Below are 26622 nucleotides of genomic sequence, written 5' to 3' on the forward strand. Positions count from 1 at the left end.
ACAGATCTTATCGTTTCATTACGTTGGTGACGTACATCGTTCGAGACGAGAGATGTAGTCCACTGAGTGGATTCGCACAAAACCAACATAACTTTTGAAGTCTATCGAACAACAGTACTTTCTTGACGTGAAAAAATATCTTTTAAATTCACACACATCATATGTGAAATTTGTGGCACAATTCAAACTGGACCAAAAAATAATTGTTATCTCTCCATTAACTCCCGTTCATAATTTTTTGAAAGACAGGTCCCATGGACCGGAAGTAGAAGGGGCGGGACTTCACCACTCTATTATTCTGCAATGGAAGTCAATGGCAGCCCATTTAACTGTCTGGTAAAAGTTGTACAATTTGGCACACTGATTGGGGACAGTCCTGTGATTCATGTCACCATGTTTCATGACAGCACCTAGAGCGCTCTAGCACAATTAACAGGCCAAAGTTGGACATGCATTCACGCACGTAACCTTTGACCCGTATTGCCGATCTTCAAAAATCAGGTATCCTTGGAGTCCTTGGACCAATCAGAGTTCAACGCACCCTATGACGTCAATTTCCGCCATGATGGATTTTCCACCATTTTGGATTTTGTCAAAAACCTTTAAAAAGTTTCACGTCTGACATAGTTTGTTTGATTTTTACGAAAGTTAGTACATATGATCTTCAGACCAAGCCGCACAAAAGTTATCGAAGTGATGTTTCAAAACTGTTTGGCCGTGGTCATCTTCCAGTTCAGAGGGTGGCCATAATGCACATACCTTGCTTGCCACGTAATAAGAAGAAAAAGTTGCCAAACAGGAAGTGAGCTCATATATCAGCAACCCTTTCATCTATCATAACCAAACTTAGTACATGGACTCATGACCCCATCAAGAGGACACTCAAAAACTCTGGTGACCTTCGACCTCTAGGGGGCGCTGCAATTAGCAAAAATGCATTTTGGCCTCTAGCTGTTGATGTGTTTGGAATTAAAACATACTAGTGGTGTCTGCTAGTACTGTTGGATGTTCTTAGGTCGACCCAGCCTAACTGGTGATGTCATCGTAATTGATTAAGCCGCCATATTGAATTTAATCAAAAACACTAAACATTTTCACAGGCCACGAATTTCCTCTGATTTTCACCAAAATTGGCACAGACCATGTTCAGACCTCAGTCCATGACTAACAATAGTCCTGTTTCTTGTAGTCATATGTAAAACCGTTCATCCATAACTGCCAATCAAAATCAGTGGCGAAGCCACCAAACAGGCAGTGAGCTCATATCTTAGCAACCCTTTCAGGTATGAAAACCAAACTTCGTACATGGACTAACAAACTAATTAGGAGAAGGCTCAATACATTTGGTGACCTTTGACCTATAGGGGGTGCTGCAATTAGCAAAAATGCATTTTGTCTTGTAACTATTGATGTGTTTGGAATTACAACTTACTAAGGATGTCTATTAATACACTTGGAGTTCCTAAGGCCAACACATACCAACTTGTGACCTCAACATAACTGATCTTACCACCATCTTGGATTTTGTTCAAAACATGAAAACAGCAACCCTTTCATGTATCAAAACCAAAGGCTGAAAGTCTTCAAGTGTTTTGGCTTGTAAGTCTTCATGTGTTTGCATTCAAACCTTACTGGCTATTGAAAAAGGTAATTTGGCTGACATGTGCCAACGTTTGATGTCCATGCAATGATAACAGTTTATGTATAAGAATGTAAAACTTGATGTATTTATTCATATATTCATTTAAAAATTCACTTTTTTGAGTAAATAGAAATATAGGCAAAAAACATTTGTACTTTATTAATCACAATTTAATAATAGCATAGCTAGTGATGTGTAATTCAATTTTACATAGATTTTACAATCTTACAATCTCAAAATTTACATAGATTTTACAATCTTACAATCTCAAAATGTAGGCTAGTTAAAGGAACCATATGTAAGATTGTGGTCAAAACTGGTACTGCAATCACTTTCAAATTACTGTAGAGCGGTGTATCCCCTTCCCCTCCACTCTGACTGGCAGAGCTGGCAACCCGGATGCCGAAACACTATTGACTTTGTGATTAGTAGATAGGTGGAGGGTGGCGCATCAGGCCAAAACACAATATGACAACATCAACATCAGTTGAGGGCTGCAACTTCATTTTTAAATGAACATGATTTCTTAATGTCTAGTGACATATCAGGGCAATTTTATGATTAATTGAAATACATTTCTTACATACGGTTCCTTTAATCCCGGAGTGTACTTAGTCTGTTCAGGGTTATGGACTAAAAGTCATTACTGCAGTCATTGATAATCTGCTACAACTCTGTGGTAGACAAAACCATCTTTAAACATGTTTTGTGATCAAAGTTGTCAAACTTTTTTTCATGTGATTCACATCACATGTTTTCTATGCTTAATATATTAACATATTTTCTGAATTATTCTGGTTTGTTATCAAAACATTATTAACAATAAGTGTTCCAATTGAAGAGGTATAAATTGCATGATGTTATGCAAACAAATACCCTGAAAACTAACCTCCTAGATATAGTATGATAGTATGACATTTATTTAGAATTATTGTATTCAATTTAATGGAAGAAATAGAAAGCACCACATAAAACAATCATGGAACAAAAAGCAAAGACGTCCAAAATAGTAAAAAATAAAGCTGAGAAAAAACACGAAGTCATTAAATCCCCATTACTTCTATTTCCCTTGTATTACTAAATGGTCCTATAATTAGATTAGATTCAACGTTATTGTCATTGTGCAGAGTAGAAGTACAAAGCCAACGAAATGCAGTTTGCGTCTTGCGTCAGAAAAGTGCAATGTTATAAACAAAGTATAGAAAGGTGGGGCATAGGCAGGACAAGAAAGTGCAGTGTAGACAGTAGTATGCAGTTTGTTTACAGAAGGTGGTTTATAATAATATAAATTAGATATAAATATGTGCAGTGTATTAACAGTTACTTTATAAGAGCAGAATAAATAAGGCTATGTGATATGAATAAATATGGCTATGTGATATGAACATATATAATAATAATATATATCTACAGCACAAAGTCAATATTCTTAAGCTTGTCAGCCCTTAGTCAGTAGATGGTCCCATGTACAACTCATAGCCCTTTGTAATGCTGTCCTGTAGTGCTGTTGTAGATTGCCAAGATCAGCTAAGAGCCTCAGCAGGTGACGAGGCTGGTGAGGGTCCATGAATCTCAAGGCACTCTGACAAGTACAAGTCCATCTGCACCACCACAACCACCAAGCGAAAAGGAAGATGAGTCTCAGCAGGCTCTCCGTCTGGTACAGGTAGTTCGATAGGCTGTGTAACTTGTGAATGTCCATGAGCCTCAACAGTCCTAACCATTGGTGCGTCCCATCGAACAGACGTATGGACCAGTTCTGTGCATACCTGTTGCAGTGGCCACACCACAGCTTTGAAAATCTCAGAAGGTATATTCTTTGAAACTGGGCAAACATTATCTGTAAGGTAATTTTAGAGCAGTTATAAATTTACAATAAAGGTATACATTATTTTGTTCTACAGGTTTAAGAAAGCAAAATGTCTATTCATTAACAGTGTATAAAATGTAGGCTACATCCTACTAAAATATGCATAAACATTTAGATTGCATCTTTTGGAGAAAGAAAAGCACAGATACTCACTTAACTTGATAAGATCTTGATAGGCTGCGTTCCTGGCGGATGTATGTGATCCTCAACAGGCCCTGTGTCTGGTGCAGGTCACTCGGAAGGCTGCATGGCTGGCGGATGTCTGTGATCCGCAGCAGGACTGGTGCAGGTCACTCGGAAGGCTGCATGGCTGGCGGATGTATGTGATCCTCAACAGGCCCTGTGTCTGGTGCAGGTCACTTGGAAGGCTGTGAGGCTGGCGGATGTCCATCATCCGCAGCAGGCTCTGTGACTGGTGCAGGTCACTCCGAAGGCTGCGTTGTTGGTGGATGTCCGTGATCCCCAGCATGCCCTGTGTCTGGTGCAGGTCACTCGAAAGGCTACGTTGCTGGGCCTTGGCCAACATTTTCTGTATGATCATTTGATAGCAGATGTACATTTACAATAAAAGTCTACATGCTATTGTTACACAGGTAAAATAAACCAACATGTCTTTTTCTTAGAGTTTACATCCTGTCAAAAGTGCATGAATCAGATTTAGGATGCTTGTCTTTGAAAAAATGTACAGTTAAATATAATGGGTACTCACATAATGTCAATATGTCAGAAGATCATGATGGCATTTTCGACTCCAAACCTCTGTAGTGGTTGGTTCAGTTTTGTCTTACAAAATAAGACTTCTTGCACTCTATATTCAGTCCATTGTTTTGTGGTGGTTAATTGTACAGATCCAGCAGTGAAATTTAGCAATATGTTAGTGAACAGATTCCATATGCCATTATGAAATTAAATTCATAGAGCATAAGTAACTTTTCTGATATAATATCAATAACTCTTCCTTCTTTTTCCTTCTTTGTAATTATCCATGCCAAAACATACTTCACAATAATTGATAATAACATAACAAAACAAAATAAAATAAAAATAGTTCATTCAATGTATCAACAAGTAAAGTAACTTGTTACATGTCATTTAAATTACAGTCCTTGGTGTGATATATGAAAATACTTATAGTACAGTTGCAGCTAAAACAAATCAGTCCCACACAAAAGAACAGAACACAAAAGAACATCCTAATACAAAATCAGGCCCGAATGAAAAACAAACAACGCATCACACAGGCAGAAAAAATAACATTTAAACCACAATATGTCTTATTTCAAGTAGTTGTACAGGACTAATGGCTGAAATTTGTCCTGGGTTGATTAAGTAGCCAACTGAATTGTCCTCACCCAATCTAAAACTTAGAAACAAAAACAAACTTTCTTCTCTGAATTCTTCATATCAAAACATAGCATTTTTACATAAACAAAATAATTATCTAAAGTCTGTCAATATAACACATTTGTAAATTAAATGATCAACTGATGCATATTTTAACTACTTTAACAATGCAATTTAGTTCGATTCACCGTGCCCTGTTTACAGAACTGCATACCAAGTGGACAGTGCTGAATATGCGAATGACTGCTAACATGTATTTTCATCACTCAGACAAAAAATGGCAAGGTGTTTTCCTTCTACTATGTAAAGCGACCTTGGGTTTGAGAAAGGCGCTATATAAAATAAACATAGTATTATTATTCAGTTAAATTGGTATGAAAGATACACAGTGCTAAGATGCCACTTGTCAGTCTCGTAGACATAGAAATCACTGATAAAAATGGCTGTGTAGTCCGACACAGGAATAATGGCTGTTGCTGCTGTTGTTTTTTTTTTAATCCACATGGTATTCTTCTGAATGTGTCCTCTGAATTTCCCCCTTTACACATCACCTGTCTCCAGCAAGCGTGTTTACTCACATGCTTGTCTCAGCAGACTGCATTGCTGTCCATGGCTTTCATGTCCTTAAACTGCCCTGGTGCTGGTGGCAACTCCACCAAACAGAATGTCCTTGGAGATTCTGCCCTTTTCCAAGAAATAGTGGTGTTGCAGCGAGATGTAGGCTGGGCCTATGACCTGTGTCAGCTTAAAGGGAACAGAACTGATCCCACAGTAAATGACAAGAGTTTGTCTGTAATCAGCAAGTGATCTTGTACATATGGTATCATCACTTTACTGTACTAAAGCATTTGTCAGTATGACACCAATAAGGGTGAAGCAGGAACACTTTTTGTGTCACACAACTGTATGTGTTGAAAACTGTATCTTAGCTGCAAATTGGTGGTGATTTGGACACCTTTGATATGCATGACAAACAGCAATGGCATGACTGTCCACTTGGTATAATTCATAAAAATGTTGAAAAAAAAAGTTCCCTGTATGGGGGCCATTTTCCAAAAGAAGTTGCACTTAAGATTTGTTTTCTTTGTTTTCACCATTCTTTCATAATCTCGAGACAATTCATTCATACAGAATTTATTCTTTCACTTCATTGAAGATTTAAGGTATTGTTGTCCTTTAACTCAGTGTTGCAGTAATAATACCAGTCTTCAACTGACTATAATATCTGTGTAAAATAATATGGTTAATTTTATTTTACTGTTATCAATTTTTTTGTATACTAAAATTGAACAGCTGTGTTTGCTGTTATTGACTGTTACCGTCTTAACTGTAATTCACTGATAATGTTAAGGTTTTACAATAACGGTAAAGATAAAATCATTCAATACAGTGCTATGTCTGTCCATTCATTAAAGGAACCGTATGTAACAAATTAAATTAAATTAATCATAAAATGGCCCTGATATGTCACTAGACATTAAGAAATCATGTTCATTTCAAATACTTATGTCACTGACAACAGTAGTCCGGCCAGAATACTGTCATTTTTAAAGTGAAGTTGCAGCCCTCAACTGATGTTGATGTTGTGTTTTGTCATGTCATGTTGTGTTTTGGCCTGATGCACCACCCTCCACTTATATACTAATCACAAAGTCAGTAGTGTTTCGGCATCCGGGTTAGCAACCTCAAGTCAGGGGGGAGGGGGAGGGGATACACCTCTCTACAGTAATTAGAAAGTGATTGCAGTACCAGTTTTGGCCACAATCTTACATATGCACTGCAAAAAATGAAATCTTACCAAGTGTTATTAATCTTATATTAAGATTAAAAAATCTATTTGGTATTGTTTTTAGTATGAAAAGACTTACCTAGCGCCCTCTCAAAAGAACATTTTGACTTAATTTAAGAAGACTTTGACTTATTTTAAGGAGTCTTATCAAGACAACTTTGCTCAACGCACTGGCAGACAAATTTGCTTGTTTTTAGGACACATTTGCTTAACGCACTGGCAGACAAATTTGCTTGTTTTCAGGATGAGATGTCTTAAAATAAGTCAAACTTTTTTTTAAATTAAGTCAAATGTTTTCACAAGAAAGCACTAGGTAAATCTCTTTATGCTTTTTTTATCTTGATATAAGATTAATAACACTTGGTGAGATTTTGTTAGATAAGCAGTTTTTGCAGTGTGGTTCCTTTAAAACTTTCATTTGGATTCTTTTTAGCATTTAAAGCATTACACATAACTTGGTGTAACGGTGGTGTCATGCAACCAAAATGAAATAGTTTGACAAACATTAACAAAACATAGTCTAAAATGCTTTAGACAATTAAGGAATGATCTGCTGACTTTTAAAAAAATAGTTGCCTAGATAATAAGTCAACTGTATAGCTTCCTGATATTTACATATTCATCTGTATATCTTTACCGTTATTTGCAACTTCTTTTGGAAAATGGCCCCCATACCCCTCCCATCCCTTGCAAGGACCGTCCAGTGTTATGCTCTCTCCTTGCCACCACCCACCCACCCAAACCCCACTTAGCGGACGGAATATGAAGTGAACTCATAATGACGTCATGTGTAACATAGCCAGAACATAAATGCCTACCTATTCAAAGACAAATATCATTAAATCACAGAAAACATTACAACAGTGAGATCAGTATCGCTTCATGAAAACTGTAGTATGTCTGCACAACTTCAACAACAACATCTTCTGTGCCTTTAACGTAAACATGATCTATTAATGTACCTTTTTCAGTTGTAGCTGCTTGCACATGTTGAGTGTATCCATGCCGTTCCAGTAACTTGAGAATTGTAGATGATACAAAGATATCCTCATTGAAGTCTCCCATGATGAGTTTCCTCCCTGGATGATTCTCAAGTTCAAAGATGACCTGTAATAACTGTTCTCGAAACATGTCAGTCTTATAAGAGCTGGGCCTGTACAACAAAGCAGCAGTCAAATTTGCATGAGGTATTTCAAAATACAGACATTCCAAATTGCATCTTTCTGGAATTGACACCTGCACATCAATGTTTTCTGAACAATACAGACCAACTCCACCTCTTTGTTGTTGTTTCAGCGCTGCAAAGGCTGGCTCGGATTCATCGTAACAGTTTCCTCTCGGATTGTGTTTGAAGACGTATCCTGGAAGTTGCGGCTCTTCATCAGTGTCTACATTGAGCCACGTCTCTGTTAAGCAAATACAGTCAGCATTCATGAGGGCTTTGTGGGATTGAACATCCTGAATGTGAGCATTCAAACTCTGCACATTGTGAAGTGCTACTGTGCACACAGGGTTCATGTTGGATGAAACAGACATTCCAAAGTTAAACTCAGGCAAGCTTTTCATAGCCGAATCTACTTTGTTATCACAAAATATGGCAGATTCTTTGAAGTCCTCAATTATCAGCCCACCGAGAGTTCTCACGCGACTCAACGCAACGTATGCTTGCCCTGGAGCAAAAATCTTCTTGAGTGATACAACAGCCCTTTCAACAGTAAGCCCTTGACATTTATGTACAGTTACTGACCAGGCAAGGCTAATCGGCAGTTGCCTTCGTACACCACCATTATTAGCCACTTGTTCCTCTTGCACTTCCACTATCGTTGAACGTTCAGAAACCCTTTTTGCTTTTGACCTCTGGATCTTTCCTACATTAGGGTCTTCAAACTCCACATGGATAGCTGCAGGCATGTCATCGTCTTGTTGACTTTGAATAATTTCGACGACAGTGCCACATGCTCCGTTGACAAGGCCATCAGACACATCTATGTTTTTCTTCAACATGACCCTTGCTCCAACACCCAACGAAACACATTTAGGCAAGCAAGAGTTGAAAACTTTTGTGTGAAAGCCAACTTTCCGTTCCATTCTTCCAGTTTTGGGATTTCGAACAAAGTCTTGAGCACGTATGCTGATTGCGTCTGGGCAGGTCTCTTGCAGTCTCCTCACGTTATATTCATCAACCTCTGCATTTGTAGCATACACATGAATGTCTGTAGATTCCTCACCAGTTTCACGCTGCCTCAGTGTGAGAACATCACAGTCGGTGAGAGGTTCGTTCTTTTTACGGACTCTGAGACGATTAAGCATTTCCGCAAATGCTGCATTTTCTTGTCTAACAACTTTAGTCAGTTCTGCAACCTCAAAGTTATTGTCCCACAGGTTGGCTCCTTTGTTTTCAGCAAAAAGAGGTGTTCCTTTCACAGGCTTGAGTTGGAAAAAATCACCCACACAAATCAGGGAAACTTTTGCAAACAAGGAATAATCACCAGTCTGCTTGATTTGACGCAGTCTACCATGAATGTAGGCCAAAAGACGGTGGTCGACCATGGACACTTCATCAATGATCAGAATTTGCAAGCTGCCCATTTTGGTTCGCAAAGAATTTACTTTCTCATCACCTAGTGGTTGATATGGCAGTTTGACATTTGCACCAATGGAGAATGTATTGTGAATTGTTGCAGCACCAATGTTATATGCAGCCACTCCTGTAGGTGCTGTTAGAAGCACAGTGAGATCCTCAGGATTTTCAGCAATCTGTGACAACAGCCTGGTAGATTCGTAATGTATCGCTTTGATTAAATGACTTTTCCCCGTTCCTGCTCCACCAGTAATGAATAATCGCAACGGTTCAGGATTTTGTCCAAACAGTTTCTGCAAACACCACTTACGAACAGCATAGAATATGGTAGACTGTTCTTCATTTAATGATCGTAATAAATGCAATGCATCTTGTCTGGGCATTGACACATGATTTGTTTCCAAAGTGCATGTAGTCTGTGGGTTTGCTGTCAGGTCAGGAATGAGTTTGTCATCATCATCACCTTCATCATCTACAACTTTTTCTTTCATCAGATCCAAACAACGAAGACGCTCCCTTTCTGTTTCAGGACATATCTGAGCCCAGGCATCTTCTAAATCAATTTTGTCTTCCAGCAACTGTTTAGCTCTGTCAATCTCATCACTTTCTTTTTCAAATAAAGCTTTGTTGGTATCCACAATCGACTGCACTCTTTGAACATCAACACCACATTTCACTGCACCATTTTTATAGAAATGTTCATATGTATCAAACTGGGGCGGTTTGAGGTGATAGTCTTCATAGTAAGGCAGAAACAGTTGCAGCAACGAATGGAAGTACTTTTCAGGGTTTTTTGTGGGTGAAAATCTGGGATACCTCACAACAGCAGGTTCAGTTCGGGTCCTTCTTTTCACAAAGCCACAGTTGTTGTTGAGCTGTATTATGTCATGTGAATCTCTTTCAGTCGGAACCTGTGACTTTGATAGAACTCTGTATTCAGAACAAAAACTGGCCAGGCATAAATCCTCAAATTGTTCATTCTGGGGTCTGCTCTTATACCTCTCAATCACATTGGTCATCCAAATGCTGCTTTCATCATTACACTGTTGGAATTGGGCTTTAGTTTGGAGGACATGCAACGGTAAACTCATCCTAACAGGATTATCACCAACTGGAATAAACTGTACGTCACGAGAGCATTCTTTCAAGTGCATGTGTGTTAATCGATACACTGCCTCTTGGGCTGAAACTTCTCTGTTGTGTAGGTAAACACTTCCAAGCTGTTTGAATGCTGCTTTTGCATCAAGGTTGCCATTCATTGATTCGTCTTGGGCACGTTGTAAGAGCAAACCCATTTCTTGTTCTGCTTTTGTGATATACGACAGTATGTAGACCACAACTGAAAAGGCATCTGTGACATACTGGATATCCATATTGCCTTGCCAAGCACGGAGTAAGTCTTTGTTGTACTGGTTCACCCAAATGTCTCCAGGATTTCGTTTCAGGACAATGCTTTTCTTTTTGGAACATATGTTGTATGCCTTTTCAAACAAACCTTGATCTATCCCAAGAGACTCAAAAAATGCATCAGCTGTATCAAAATTCATGTCAGGCATGGTCAACGCAGTTTTAACATTCTTTATTATTGCACCCGCACTTGTATTGTCATCATTGCCATTCAAGTCCTCACAGTTACCGCCTCTTGTGATGAAAGTACAGCTTGATGGTGGACGTGGGAAGTTGAACCTGCACACTGTGTTTTTCTTGCGGCAAGTCTTAGAGTGTCTTGTGCTGTGCCTCTGTACGCTGCTCACAACCTCATAAAGCTCTGCATCTGTTTCTGGTGGCATTTCACAGGTGATGTATGTATCTATGAACTGTGCCACTTCATCATCACTCTCTTTATCAATCTTGGGAGCATTTTCAACCCAAAAGAGACAGTGGACATGAGGAGAACCACGCTGTTGAAATTCAACACGATAAAAGTAGTCCTTTATTTTCCCTATGGGTTCTGCTGGCGACATGATTACATCACGGAGAAAGCAATGCCATCGGTGATCAAACATTCTTGCCGCTGTGACAGGGTTTCGACGTATGAGTCCACATTTGTCAGACCAGTCAAGATCATCAACAGATGTTTGTTTACCTTCTATTCTTAGAATAGAGTTCAGCATTTCAGGCCATCTCAAATCTGCAGAGCTAAAAGATGCAAAGAATGTGGGTATGGAGAGTTGTCTTATCATGGCAAATAAATCTTTCTGAACTGACATCCAGTATGGAGGTGTGCCACGAATTCCTCGTAAGAACTTGTATCCTTCGTCATTGCGCAATATTTTACTCAACGAGTCTGAGTTCAACAACATGTCTGATGATGCGTCTTTCAGAGAGGAGTTGCCGCCACCTTTGCGTAATGCCACTGATACACCAGATACAACTTGATGCACCTCTGATATGTATTGTGCGTAAAAAATGAAGTCTGTGTTCTGTGCAAAACGCCCATCTGCATTCAGAATGCGTGTGTTCAGGTACCGTGACAGAGTTATTTTGGACTCTCTTTCATCATGGAATGTAGGTCCACCAGATGGATACAAAACAGGGAAACATTTTGCCTCATTGGTTTTATCGGACAACAACCTCACTGGACTGTTACCTTCACCTGGTGCCACATTAAGTATATCCTGAAAATTCTGATCAATGATCTCTGAACCCAGATCGACAGGTTGTAATGATGTATCTGACAAAAGCCCATTCTGGCCTTTGATATAAGTCACATCTTCCTCTGCTTCCTCTTCAGGAACATTTTCATCATCACTGTTATCAGGTGTTTCCTGTTTGGTACTTTTTTCATGCTGGTCAGTGCCATTCAAAGAGTTTACCCATTCGTCATTCATAGTCACATCACCGTACAACTTATTGTTTGCTATCAAATACCTCAGTGCATTTCTGACACGATCAGTGTGGACATACATGTACTCGTAATGACCTTTATATGTCAACTTGCGTTTCAGTTTCACTCTTATCATCTTGTCATCACATTCATTTCTTGGGAGTATATTTGTCACACCTGCGTTATTAACTGGAACAGAGACGCAAGGACCATGGCAAGCTCTCTGGCGGCCTCGAGGCAAACACAACAGCTTCATGAAGGGAATGTGACGTGCAATGAGATGTTGTTCCAAAGAGTTAAGACATTTGAGTTCAGCTGGAATATCATCCAAATGCATGTTGTTGGTAACACTCTCTTCGGGAAGTTTTCCTCCAAGTATTTTACGATGACATGTATGGCAAATCCATAATTTACTTGATGGACTATCAGACAAATGACATTTCTGATCACATTCAACATCACACACATGTAAATATTGCAATGTTATGCATCTATTAGCCAATGCAGCCACTTCTGCTCCTTTGCTTTCATAGCAATGTCTTTTACACTCAACCACCTGCTTCCTGAAGAGTAAACGATGACATACTGAGCATACATATTCAGGACCACAGCTGACCTCCTGACGAAAATGATCAATTGCCAGATCAATGTCTTCCTGTTTCTTCTGCCATGTTGAATAACGATCACGACTTCTTTTGATTTTATTTATACGGATGTTTTCATTTTCTTGATACTTACTCTTGTTATGCTCTTTAATTTTGTTCTGGAATCCAATGTTTTTCTTGTATTTTGTCCGACTATAGTCACGGACAAGAGTCTGAAATGTTGCGTTTGTGTTATATTTACTTGTAGAATATTTACGTACGCTTGCTTGAAAGGAATTATTGTTCTTGTATGTCATTTTAGAGAGGTCACGTGCCAATTTCTGAAACTCCACATTTGTTCTGTACTTATTCATGGAATAATCACACTTGTATTTCTGAAACCCTGGATCTGTTTTGTATTTTTTTAAAGAATTCTTACGAGAACACTCACGCTTATTCTGATTGATAAACTCATCTTTGTGATATTTATCTTTAAGACTTTCAAGTTTTCTTTCTCTGTAATCACTGTCATTGTGGTATAGCTGGCGATCTTTCTTTGCTTTCACGTTTTCTGATTCATCTATCAACTTTCTTTTTCGTGTTGACCTCAACTTGTCATCAATCTTTACAGGCTGGCATGTTCCTGCGCAACGTCTTGCATCTTTGTGGTGAACACATGTTACAACTTCATAATGACTGCCAGTGTGATTTAAATAGATGCAATTCTCTCTACATGTGTGTGAGTCTGCAGGTCTGTGCATATTCCATCTTCCATCATTGAAAGTAAAGATAGTTGTTTGCAACATGTCAGCAGCAGCAAAAATATCAATTTCTTTTGCCCATGAACCACAGTAATATATCCTTGATTTAGTGACATAATCCTGCACAGATGTGTATTCATCCCTCAGATATGTTTCAAATTTGGTGCCGTTTCTCTGAAGGTGTTGCACGACAGCCCGTCTTATTTTCAAATGCTTGTCTTCATTGTGGCAAATGCTAAAGGCTAGGCTGCGGTAAAAGCAATTCCCATCAGGTTTTATACTTTTTATCTTACAGGGACATCCCATGTCATCAATATCAGTTGTTGCCATTAGGCCTACATCAACATTTCCATTTTGAAGCTCTAAACATGTGCACAGTGCATTCTGGTCCTGACGAGTTAAAGGATTAAAAGCATGTTTGGGAACTCTTACATTACTTATAATGACATCATCAGTTGCCTGCACATCACAGTTTAAAGGTTGAAAAGACCGTTCGTGAGCACCTGCATCAGTAACAATGACATCGTCTGTTGCAATTTTGTTTTGCTTAACACCCTTACTCGGAACTTGTCTCAAAACGTCACTGTAGAGTGGTCTACTGTTTACATTAGAACAAGCATTTGTGTCTGGTATTGTCTGTGAACATTCTGTGCCACTTGTGAAATTAGCTGCAACTGTAGACGACCCACTTACAACTCGTTCACACACTTTAGGCTTACACTTCACATCGCTGTAGAGTGGACAGAAACTGGCAGAGCTCGTTGAACAGCTGGATGGATCGTTCATCTGGGCGTTGGCATTAGTTATTACGGTGACTCCAGTTACCTCAAACCTTGGTGTGCTTATGCCAAAAGATCGTGCAAAGTCATAAACAAATGTGACCAGGGAGTGTATAGAGCTGAAGTATGCAACACAACTTGTCCTCTCACCTTTCTGGTTGACGTTTCTGTTAGCATGTGAATCAACAAACGCAAACCTTGCTCCTGCATTCACTACAGCACATGTGTTAGCACAAATGGTTAACAAACAAGCATCATTGCTAAACAGCGCCCGCTGCAGTGCTACATCAAAAGGCATGGCAACATCACGTAAAGCATCGTCATAGTCATCAACCTGAATAAATCCAGTGTAAGAATCAGCAAAGTTTATTGAGAAATCACAATTCCACACTTCATATTGCCTAGGCAATTCAGACACAGCAATGTAACCCCTTCCTTGGTCTCTTATTTTACCCTGTGCACTCATTGACCTGTAAAGAACAGTTCCCTTAATCAAAACATCATCAAGATCTCGAGTTTCCCAACTCCATATGTTCTTCATCTTGGACTTCAAAACAGCAGTCAAACTGATGGCACCACACTGCTTGTTGCGCACATTTCCAAACCGTGAATCGCCTTGATGAAAGGACCCCATCAGCACAGATCTCTCTGGGAAGTCAACAGATTCATTCAAAGAACAATCAGTAGCATTATTTTCTGTCACATTACTTGACAATGAGTTTACAACAGAGTCATGGCACATATTCAGAGAGTTGGTAGAGTTTGTTTGAGAGTTGGTAGAGTTTGCTTGTATTGCGTCCGAAGACTGTAACTGGCATTGTAACTGGCATTGTAACTGGCATTGTAACTGGCAGTCCGAAGACTGTATAGCGTCCGAAGACTGTGTGTGGGCTTTTTTACGAGGACGCCCAACCTCGTCACAGGAGACCAAGTCAACCTGCGCCACCGGGGACCTCTTGCTCGGCACCTGTAACACAGAAAACCCATCATAAGGTTACCAAGTCTAACATATCATACTTCTTTAATAATTTCATAATTAAAGCAACTAATATACACATACTTTCAGAACAGTAATGTATATATATATTTAGATCATAAATATTCAGCAACTTCTTAAAAGGAAATATGGCGAGTTTTCATATAGAGCTCCGTTTCTCATGGGTCACCGAGTACTGTTGTTATGAAACAAAATCAAAACAATCAGTTTTTCCTAGCTCGAGTTGCTACAACCAGCAGCTACCGGTAAAAACAAACGTTTTCATTTTTTGTACCGTCAATACTTGGTCACCTTGAGAAACGTAGATCTATGTAAGAACTCGCTGGATTTCTCCTTTAAATTAGACATGCAGCACATCCTTCATTAAAATACATTCAAAATGTAAGCGGCATTTCAAGTAAACATACAAACTACTGTAAATAGGAATTGCGAGAAACATAAAATGTGCTCAACATTACATGTTTCCTATTAGACACAATCATAATACATCAGGACAGATAGTTCAGCTCAACAGCCTGACCTCAGTAGACCTCAAGTCAGCCTGTCTCTTCTTGGCCGCCTTGGACCGCTTGTTAGGAGGCGCCATCTGAAAAACACACAGAAAACACATCAGAAATCGCATACAGTTACACTGAAATATTTTCATCAGTTCTGTTGAACGCAGGCTTGTGCACAATTCCAAATTTTAGAATTCAATTCAATTAATGAATTAGAATTTGAATTGAATTGGCCCCACCCCACAGGATGTTGAATTTGAATGACAGGAAGTGGAATTCAATTCATGGCAACACACAACAGGACAAATGTATTGAATCTCACATACATTCAGTTTTGGGAAGGTTAGTTTGGAAATGTAATTGGTTACTGTTTTCAATTATAAGTTGTGTGTTTGTTGCGATCATATCTGACATATATTGGGAAACTTCATTGTTAAACACTACCCTTAAATTATGCATATGAATTTATTTGAATTTCAATTCTACTTCCTTTAATTCAAATTCGAATTGTAATTCTACATCCTGTTTTTGACCTCAATTCAAATTCAAGAATTGAATTGGAATTTAGGAGTCATTCTCAATTCAATTCTGAATTTTGCACAAGCCTGGTTGAACAGGCAATAACAATGTACATATTTACATCATAAGGACTCTAAATTCTCAACTTAAGACAGTCTTCTTCTACTTAATTTAAACCAAGTACATTCAAAAGTTCAACTATACAACAATTAAAAACATGAGCAAAGCATACTGAAAGCAAAAAATACTAATCTTTTCTCAGATAAAGAATCAAGCTTAGCATCAGATGTTGAACATGTTTCACAATAAAATCCTACACACAATAATTACTACTTACATAGTCTGCAAAACACTGACCAGATGTTCAAACATTTTAAATAATTGAAAAACAAGGTGTCGAATCACTTGTCAACTATGTCACAAGTGCAAATTACAGTCACCTCACACAGCCTTGAACTGTCGTTGACACATTGGTGGCAATGCCAAAGAGCCAGTGCTGTGTCAAATTAGGCTGCCCTGCAAGTTCTGCTACCGCGCAAGTAGTTTCAGTAGAAGTACTCTAGATTTTGCTATCTCAATGTACAATATTTCATATCTAACATTTATCAAAATGCTAACCTAAAAACAAACAAAATAAAAAAAAACTTTCAGGTGTCAACCTGTTCCACCTCACTGTTTTGATAAGATAGTGCTGTTCCTGAACATGAACACTGAATAGTGGTGGCTTAGTAACACCATTTCACTTACATCCTTAAAGAGAACAGTGCCAAATGTATCAATTTGTGCTACAGCATCTCTCCACAACCTACAATTTTGCTTCTCTGATTTCATGTGCAAGGGTAGCCCACACTGCATTCATCAAAAGGGGTGATATGTTGCTTTATAGCTATTATTAATCTGCAAAACGAATTGACATCTGGAGGATTGTTACATACCATTAAGCCTACACACAAGTAGCATGAAATGGAACCTGTTACACACATTTACAGCTACACCAGAGTTAGGCATGCACATTCTTGAGCTAAAGTAGAAGGCATATGACACAGGAATAAAACTAATGTATCTGTCAATCCAGCGTAAAAGGTTTCTAAATTCCCCTAGAAGTTGTACTGTTTATGTGATAGTATGCAACATAAAAGCCCTGAAACTTTTAGCACTTACCTTTACTATAGGTCAAAAAGCAATCCAAAATCTGGAAAACATTTAATATATATATAGGTTATGAAAGTTACAAACTTAGCATTTACAATGACAGATATGTACTTTAAACGTGTGGTTTGGCTTGTAACCATTCTTAAAATCCACCAATAAACTCTTCCAATGTATACATAAACATGCTTGAAACATTCAGTTAACATGAAAACTAGCAGAATTGTTAAATTGATGTAAAACTAGGAAATTAGCTACCTAAAAGGCATGCAGGACCTGCCACATTCTGTATTGAGCCAGGAGGAAATCTGTATACTATGCCTTCAAAATTTACTGACAGCCTCATAACTCATAGATATGTTTCATTATAAAACATGCATATTTTCATTGAATACACCCAAACTACTAATCATACAGGACTGTATGGCATTGCATTCAAGACTGTTAACACCAAAATATACATCTAGTCCCATATCTAAAGCCATGATCTAAACCCAAACAAGACACCTCATAATAGTCATGGCATTGGTTGTCAGAGATAAAAACGTTATACATTTAATTTACCCTCAAAAATACTATTGTGCAATAGGGCGTTTGACGAATGCATATAATAATAATTTAGACCACGTAGCGTGCAATGAAACTGTTTGTCGCCTTGTGTGACCTTTCGCAATACGCCAGTTCAAGAGTCTTTTCGCCATAACTTACCCTCATAGCAATATATTTACCGCCAGAAACATTCCCCCCTCGCGTTTGAATGCTTGCTGCCAAACCAGGCTATATCAAGATTAATTAAAGATTTACGATTAATTAAATAACTTTCTTAAGAATTACACATGCTTGCCTGCCTTCACAAATGGTCTTGCTGAGCCAATATCAACTCATCTTCGCTAACGTTATGTTCTCCCTTTAGCTGCAAACACTGCTAGTCTGCCTCTGATTTTAATAGCAGACAACGTGAACTTGCATTCCTAACTGAGATGACTCAAAAACCAACTCAACCGACTAATAATGTAGCAGCTAACACGTTTTCTAACACGGTTATTGAAGAAGCAGATGTGAGTTCAAACAATACAAGGTTGACGTTAATTGCTATCCAACAATGCTAGCCTACAGCATGGCTGAAGCATCGTCCCAGTAATAACGTTAGCTGCTAATAACCTTTGACTGTATTTGATACAACGTTGTTCATGAGATAACGGCCAGTTCTCAAGACAATGCCTGCTTCAATCGGATTAACATTTTTGATTTATTAACGTTACGAATTCACATTTACACAACCGCTACCGTTCCTGCCTGAGTTTATCGTTCATAGTGTGACACGAACACGTTAACAAATGTAACAAAGGTGGCTATCTAGAGGCATATAAACATATTTTAATATTTTCGTGAGTTTATTCTGTTATAAATAACGTTACCTCAAAACCAAATATACCGACATATCAATTAATTTTCACGAGACATTACAGACACGTCTTACCTTCAGCCAGCAATCACCGAAAAGGAAGATGGCTCGTGATTACAGGCGAACTATTATTACTCGTCATAATAAAAGTCCCTAAACCTTTTTCAACTTAATTTGCCATCTCCTGATATCAAAATATTCAAAAGATAACCAAATGTACCATCCACACAGTGGATTAAATAAAATTACTAAAAATGAACATTTCAGTTAGGCTACCAGCTAAATAAAAGCACCAGATTTTGCATGAGACTTCTATTCTCCATGGTTTATGGCAAATATACTAAATGTGTTTCTCTTTAGGCTATTCATTTTATAAAAAATCAATTCATGTTGTTTGACTAGAGTGGCTACTTATGTAAGTATAACCAACCATTGCAAATCCCTGCACTGTCATGTTCGCACTTTGCCCACAGCTAACAGCCTACGGAAGAGCTTTGCTGCCACCAACTGGACAATAAAAATACCAGATTATTTAATCTGGAGAGTCAAACTCAAAAACACTATTGCATAAACTATAGAAACACAAAGTATAGCTTTGCTTAACCTAAGTCTGCTTAGCTTAATATATCACGCAGTGTTGCATCTAAAATGCATCTACAATTTTGAGTTATTACAGCTTCTCAGTTTTCTTGTAGGCTAGATAAATCATGGAATAGTCAAATGTAAAATCAATTAAAAAATCTTCCACATCAAGTCACACCGATATCTGCCTGAGGTCTTGTAGGCCTACTTTATGAATGAACCATCCTTCGCTCTAAATAGGCTACAGCTTCGTAGCCCGGCTACCTTTAGTCAATAAACTAAAAGGCAAAACCCCAAAAGCATTAATTATATAATGGCCTATACAGTAGTCATGTAGACTAAATATGAAGCTTTTATTGTTTTAAAATCAATTAGTTCATATTGACTACTAAGGCTACGCTAAATGAATCCTGCTTGTGGCCCTCGATTGACATGGCAACAAGCCTGTGCATTGTTTTTCTATGTAGGAGTTCAGTGGGATTCATGTGATGTTGGCACTACAGATGACCTAATACTAAATGAGGTCTACATATGATAATACAAGCCAAATAAACTCAATTTAGACTGAGACTGCATTACCTATACACATTTGCGTCCTTTTTTCATTGTTCTTTCATTCAATTCAAGGTTTACCGCTAGGCAATATGAGAAAATGCAATTAATTCTGTGCATTCAATAGGCTATTAAAATTTTCACAACTCAAAGACCAAAAGCTAAGCTTCATCAAAATGTGTTAGTCTAACTGTGACCATTTTCACCTTTGAGTGACCATTTTTCGCAGGTCACAAATTTCATCTGTTCTTCACCAAAATTGGTAGAGACCATCTTCAGACCATGCCTGATGAGTGCATTGCTTTCTGGAACAATTGACAGAAGCATTGACCTGTACCAGCCAATCGAAATTTGCGGCGAAGCCGCCAAACAGGAAGTGATTTCATATCTCAGCAACGCTTTCATGTATCAAAACCAAATTTAGTACATGTACCTCAGACCCCATCGGGAGGACGCTCAAGAAATTTGGTGACATTTGACCTCTAGGGGGCACCGTAATTGACAAAAATGCATTTTGGCCAGTAGTTGCTGATGCGCATTATTTTGCAATGGAAGTCAATGGCAGCCCATAGAACCGTCTGGTAAAAAGTTATACAATTTTGCACACTAATTGGGGACAGTCCAATAATTCATTTCACCAAGTTTCATGCCGGCACCTCAAGCGCTCTAGCGCCACCAACAGGCCAAAGTTGGACTTGTGTTTACGGACGTAACTTTTGACCTGTTGACCCGAATGGCAAAATGAGGTATCATTGGAATCCTTGGGCCAAGCCGAGTTCAACACACCCTATGACGTCAATTGTTGACCTCTATGTTTAAATCACAGCAAGTGTGATCATATCTCAGTCAATCTTTTATTTTTGATGTGAAACTGATGACAGCGAGTTCCAGCCAGTTAATTCTAATGTGTGCGTGCAAGGGTGGGACGGGATGGGATGGGCAGGGGTGGTTGCGGCGGTGGGCTGGCTGGGGGAGGGGGCGGCGACACTCAGCCCTGGTTCAGCCACACAAAATCAGTTATGTTTTGATGTGAAACTTGACCTTGTAACTCAGCCAATCTTGGGTTGTTTGACATGGAACTTGTTGTGACTGCTTAATGCTATATGCCTGATGCCACGGCATTGAGTTGCATGGCAAATCTGGACTTCTGGACTGCTGAACTGCCTGCTTGGCCCCCTCATTGCTGCTTGCAGCTATATTTATTATTATTATTATTACGCTTCCGTCATTGAAGTCAATGGCAGCCCATAGAACCGTCTGGTGAAAAAATCTGAAATTTGGCACACTGATTGGGGACATTCTCATGATTAATTTCACCAAGTTTCATACCGGCACCTTGAGCGCTCTAGCGCCACCAACAGGCCAAAGTTGGATGTGCGTTCACGCACGTAACTTTTGACCTGTTGATCCGATTGTCAAAAATTAGGTATTGTTAGAATCCTTGGACCAAGCCGAGTTCAACGCACCCTATGACGTCAATTTCCGCCATGATGGATTTTCCGCCATTTTGGATTTCATCAAAATGTCTTAAAACGTATCAGAGGTCACAAATTTTGTCCGATCGACACCAAACTTCACAGATATCATCTACAGACCATGCCTCATTAATGCACTGCTTTTTGTCTCCGGAACTAAAACCGTTCGTGCGTAACAGCCAATCGAAATTTGCGGCGAAGCCGCCAAACAGCAAGTGAGCTCATATCTCAGCAACCCATTCATCTGTCATAACCAAACTTAGTACATGTACTCAGGACCCAATCAGGGGGACGCTCAAGAAATCTGGTGACCTTTGACCTCTAGGGGGCGCTGTAATTAAGAAACATGCCTTTTGGCCTGTAGCTGCAGTTGTGTTTGGAATTAAAATGCACTAGTGGTGTCTGTTAATACTGTTGGAGGTCCTTAGGCCGACCCAAGCCAACTTGTGATGTCATCGTAATTGATTCGGCCGCCATATTGGATTTAATCAAAAACACGTACAAGTTTTCGCAGGTCACAAATTTCATCTGTTCTTCACCAAAATTGGTAGAGACCATCTTCAGACCATGCCTGATGAGTGCATTGCTTTCTGGAACAATTGACAGAAGCATTGACCTGTACCAGCCAATCGAAATTTGCGGCGAAGCCGCCAAACAGGAAGTGATTTCATATCTCAGCAACGCTTTCATGTATCAAAACCAAATTTAGTACATGTACCTCAGACCCCATCGGGAGGACGCTCAAGAAATTTGGTGACATTTGACCTCTAGGGGGCACCGTAATTGACAAAAATGCATTTTGGCCAGTAGTTGCTGATGCGCATTATTTTGCAATGGAAGTCAATGGCAGCCCATAGAACCGTCTGGTAAAAAGTTATAAAATTTTGCACACTAATTGGGGACAGTCCAATAATTCATTTCACCAAGTTTCATGCCGGCACCTCAAGCGCTCTAGCGCCACCAACAGGCCAAAGTTGGACTTGTGTTTACGGACGTAACTTTTGACCTGTTGACCCGAATGGCAAAATGAGGTATCATTGGAATCCTTGGGCCAAGCCGAGTTCACACCCCCACTCACCCTATGACGTCAATTTTTGACCTCTGTGTTTAAATCACAGCAAGTGTGATCATATCTCAGTCAATCTTTTATTTTTGATGTGAAACTGATGACAGCGAGTTCCATCTAGTTCATTCTAATGTGTGCGTGCAAGGGTGGGACGGGGTGGGATGGGCAGGGGCGGTTGCGGCGGTGGGCTGGCTGGGGGAGGGGGCGGCGACACTCAGCCCTGGTTCAGCCCCACAAAATCAGTTATGTTTTGATGTGAAACTTGACCTTGTAACTCAGCCAATCTTGGGTTGTATGGCATGGAACTTGCTGTGACTGCTTAAGGCTATATGTCTGATGCAACGGCATTGATTTACATGGTTAATCTGGCCTGCTGATCTCACTGCTTGGCCCCCTCATTGCTGCTTGCAGCTATATTTGGGGGCCAAGCAGCGAAGCTGCGAAGCCCCATTGTGTTTCTATGTTTTCTTATTGGGGGCCAAGCAGCGAAGCTGCGAGGCAACCCATAGTGATTCTATGTTTTCTTCCCTATTATTATTATTACGCTTCCGCCATGGGAGTCTATGGCAGCCCATAGAACCGTATGGTAAAAAGTTGTGAAATTTGGCACACCGATTGGGGACAGGCCCATGATTAATTTCACCAAGTTTCATGTCGGCTCCTCGAGGGCTCTAGCGCCACCAACAGGCCAAAGTTGGACGTGCGTTCACGCACGTAACTTTTGACCTGTTTATCCGATTTTGAAAAATGAGGTACCGTTGGAATCCTTGGACCAAGCAGAGTTCAACGCACCCTATGACGTCATTTTCCGCCATGATGGATTTTCCGCCATTTTGAATTTCATCAAAATCACTTAAAACGTATCAGAGGTCACACATTTTGTCCGATCGACACCAAACTTCATAGATATCATCTACAGACCATGCCTCATTAATGCATTGCTTTTTGTCTTCGGAACTAAAACCGTTCGCGCGTAACAGCCAATCGAAATTTGCGGCGAAGCCGCCAAACAGGAAGTGAGCTCATATCTCAGCAACCCATTGATCTATCATAACCAAACTTATTCCATGGACTCAAGACCCAATCAGGGGGACGCTCAAGAAATTTGGTGACCTTTGACCTCTAGGGGGCGCTGTAATTAAGAAACATGCCTTTTGGCCTGTAGCAGCAGTTGTGCTTAGAATTAAAACCCACTAGTGGTGTCTGGTACTACTGTTGAAGGTCCTTAGGCCGACCCAAGCCAACTTGTGATGTCATCCTAATTGATTCGGCCGCCATATTGGATTAAATCAAAAACACAAAAAAGTTTTGGCAGGTCACAAATTTCATCTGTTCCTCACCAAAATTGGCAGAGACCATCTTCAGACCATGCCTGATGAGTGCATTGCTTTCTGGAACAATTGACAGAAGCTTTGGCCTGTACCAGCCAATCAAAATTTGCGGCAAAGCCGCCAAACAGGAAGTGATTTCATATCTCAGCAACGCTTTCATGTATCAAAACCAAACTTAGTACATGTACCTCAGACCACATCGGGAGGACGCTCAAGAAATTTGGTGACATTTGACCTCTAGGGGGCTCCGTAATTGACAAAAATGCATTTTGGCCAGTAGTTGCTGATGCGCATTATTTTGCAATGGAAGTCAATGGCAGCCCATAGAACCGTCTGGTAAAAAGTTATACAATTTGGCACACTAATTAGGGACAGTCCAATAATTCATTTCACCAAGTTTCATGCCGGCACCTCCAGCGCTCTAGCGCCACCAACAGGCCAAAGTTGGACGTGCGTTCACACACGTAACTTTTGACCTGTTGATCCGATTTTGAAAAATGAGGTACCGTTGGAATCCTTGGACCAAGCCGAGTTCAACGCACCCTATGACGTCATTTTCCGCCATGATGTATTTTCCGCCATTTTGGATTTCATCAAAATCACTTAAAACGTATCAGAGGTCACACATTTTGTCCGATCGACACCAAACTTCATAGATATCATCTACAGACCATGCCTCATTAATGCATTGCTTTTTGTCTTCGGAACTAAAACCGTTCGTGCGTAACAGCCAATCGAAATTTGCGGCGAAGCCGCCAAACAGGAAGTGAGCTCATATCTCAGCAACCCTGCCATGTATCATAACCAAACTTACTACATGGATTCATCACCCCAATAGGAGGACACTCAAAAACTTTGGTGATCTATGATTTGTAGGGGGTGCTGCAATTAGCAATATTGCATTTTGATCTATAGTTGCTGATGTGTTTTATCGATCTTTTATTTTTTGATGTGAAACTGATGACAACATGTTCCATCCAGTTCATTCTAATGCGTGCGTGCAAGGGCGGGGCGTGCCAGGACGGGGTGGGACGGGCAGGGATGATTAGGTGGGGGGCTGGCTGGCGGAGGCAATGACAATACTCAGCCCTGTTTCAGCCCTACAAAATCAAGTATGTTTTCATATTAAACTTGTTGAAAGTGTTGATGGCGGGTATCTGCTGAATTCAATCTTGTCACCGTGGCTACTCCGGCCTATACTGCTTGGCCCCCTCATTGCTGCTTGCAGCTATATTTATTATTGGGGGCCAAGCAGCGAAGCTGCGAAGGCACCCATTGTTATTGTTAGTTTTCTTATTATTATTATTCCTCTGCCATTGAAGTCTATGGCAGCCCATAGAACCGTCTGGTGAAAAGTTGTGAAATTTGGCACACTAATTAGGCTGCGTCCCAGAATTAATTTCACCAAATTTCGAGTCCGCACCACGAGCGCTCTAGCGCCACCAACAGGCCAAATTTGGACATGCGTTCATGCATGTAACTTCTGACCCGTTGGCCCGATTTTGAAAAATGAGGTACCATTGGAATCCTTGGACCAGGCCGAGTTCAACGCACCCTATGACGTCATTTTCCGCCATGATGGATTTTCCGCCATATTGGATTTTAGTGAAAGTGAAACTAATTTTTCACAGGTCACAAATTTTGTCCGATCGTCACCAAACTTGACATACATGATCTTCAGACCAAGCCTCACAAAAGTTGTGGTGTTTTGTCTTCGGAACTATGACCGTTCACCCGTAATATCCAATCGAAATTTGCGGCGAAGCCGCCAAACAGGAAGTGAGCTCATATCTCAGCAACCCATTGATCTATCATAACCAACCTTAGTCCATGGACTCAGGACCCAATCAGGGGGACGCTCAAGAAATCTGGTGACCTTTGACCTCTAGGGGGCGCCGTAATTAAGAAACATACCTTTTGGCCTGTAGCAGCAGTTGTGCTTAGAATTAAAACCCACTAGTGGTGTCTGGTACTACTGTTGAAGGTCCTTAGGCCGACCCAATCCAACTTGTGATGTCATCGTAATTGATTCGGCCGCCATATTGGATTTAATCAAAAACACGTACAAGTTTTCGCAGGTCACAAATTTCAGCGGATCCTCACCAAAATTGGCAGAGACCATCTTCAGACCATGCCTGATGAGTGCATTGCTTTCTGGAACAATTGACAGAAGCTTTGGCCTGTACCAGCCAATCAAAATTTGCGGCGAAGCCGCCAAACAGGAAGTGATTTCATATCTCAGCAACGCTTTCATGTATCAAAACCAAACTTAGTACATGTACCTCAGACCACATCAGGAGGACGCTCAAGAAATTTGGTGACATTTGACCTCTAGGGGGCTCCGTAATTGACAAAAATGCATTTTGGCCAGTAGTTGCTGATGCGCATTATTTTGCAATGGAAGTCAATGGCAGCCCATAGAACCGTCTGGTGAAAAGTTGTGAAATTTGGCACACTGATAAGGGACAGTCCCATGATTAATGTCACCAAGTTTCATGATGGCACCTAGAGCACTCTAGCGCCACCAACAGGCCAAAGTTGGACGTGCGTTCACGCACGTAACTTTTGACCCGTATGGCCGATTGTCAAAAATGAGGTATCGTTGGAATCCTTGGACCAAGCCAAGTCCATGGTCTCAGGACCCAATCAGGGGAACGCTCAAGAAATCTGGTGACCTTTGACCTCTAGGGGGCGCTGTAATTAAGAAACATGCCTTTTGGCCTGTAGCTGCTGTTGTGCTAAGAATTAAAACACACTAGTGGTGTCTGGTAATACTGTTGGAGGTCCTTAGGCCGACCCAAGCCAACTTGTGATGTCATCGTAATTGATTCGGCCGCCATATTGGATTTAATCAAAAACACGTACAAGTTTT

At 40.1% G+C, this 26622-nt stretch overlaps 1 protein-coding gene and 2 long non-coding RNA genes across 3 annotated transcripts; 1 reads left to right on the forward strand and 2 right to left on the reverse strand.

Annotated features, from left to right (window-relative positions):
- The first annotated feature begins 3757 nt into the window (after positions 1-3757).
- LOC121711535 lies at positions 3758-4141 on the forward strand. Its single transcript, XR_006032363.1, has 2 exons — positions 3758-3801; positions 3934-4141. It is a non-coding gene; the product is annotated as an uncharacterized LOC121711535 (long non-coding RNA).
- A 499-nt stretch (positions 4142-4640) lies between these two features.
- Positions 4641-10694, reverse strand: LOC121711956. The gene is made up of 3 exons (XM_042095853.1): positions 8874-10694; positions 7923-8051; positions 4641-4657 (listed from the first exon to the last, which is right to left on the reverse strand). Exons 1-3 carry the CDS (start codon positions 10597-10599, stop codon positions 4641-4643), a joined length of 1872 nt encoding a protein of 623 aa, XP_041951787.1. The 5' UTR covers positions 10600-10694.
- Positions 10695-14527: 3833 nt separating this feature from the next.
- Positions 14528-18843, reverse strand: LOC121711530. The gene is made up of 4 exons (XR_006032358.1): positions 18820-18843; positions 17352-17382; positions 15695-15760; positions 14528-15144 (listed from the first exon to the last, which is right to left on the reverse strand). It is a non-coding gene; the product is annotated as an uncharacterized LOC121711530 (long non-coding RNA).
- Between the last annotated feature and the right edge of the window lie 7779 nt (positions 18844-26622).

This window comes from Alosa sapidissima, chromosome 6, assembly GCF_018492685.1.
Source record: "Alosa sapidissima isolate fAloSap1 chromosome 6, fAloSap1.pri, whole genome shotgun sequence".
Lineage (NCBI taxonomy): Eukaryota > Metazoa > Chordata > Actinopteri > Clupeiformes > Clupeidae > Alosa > Alosa sapidissima.

Excerpts from the sequence above, each read along its gene's own strand:
- LOC121711956 (XM_042095853.1), bottom strand. The coding sequence starts at position 10,599 with ATGGATATCCAGTATGTCACAGATGCCTTTTCAGTTGTGGTCTACATA. Across the intron at positions 8,052-8,873 it reads ACTGAGGCAGCGTGAAACTG|AGACGTGGCTCAATGTAGAC; the intron begins GTGAGGAATCTA and ends TTTGCTTAACAG.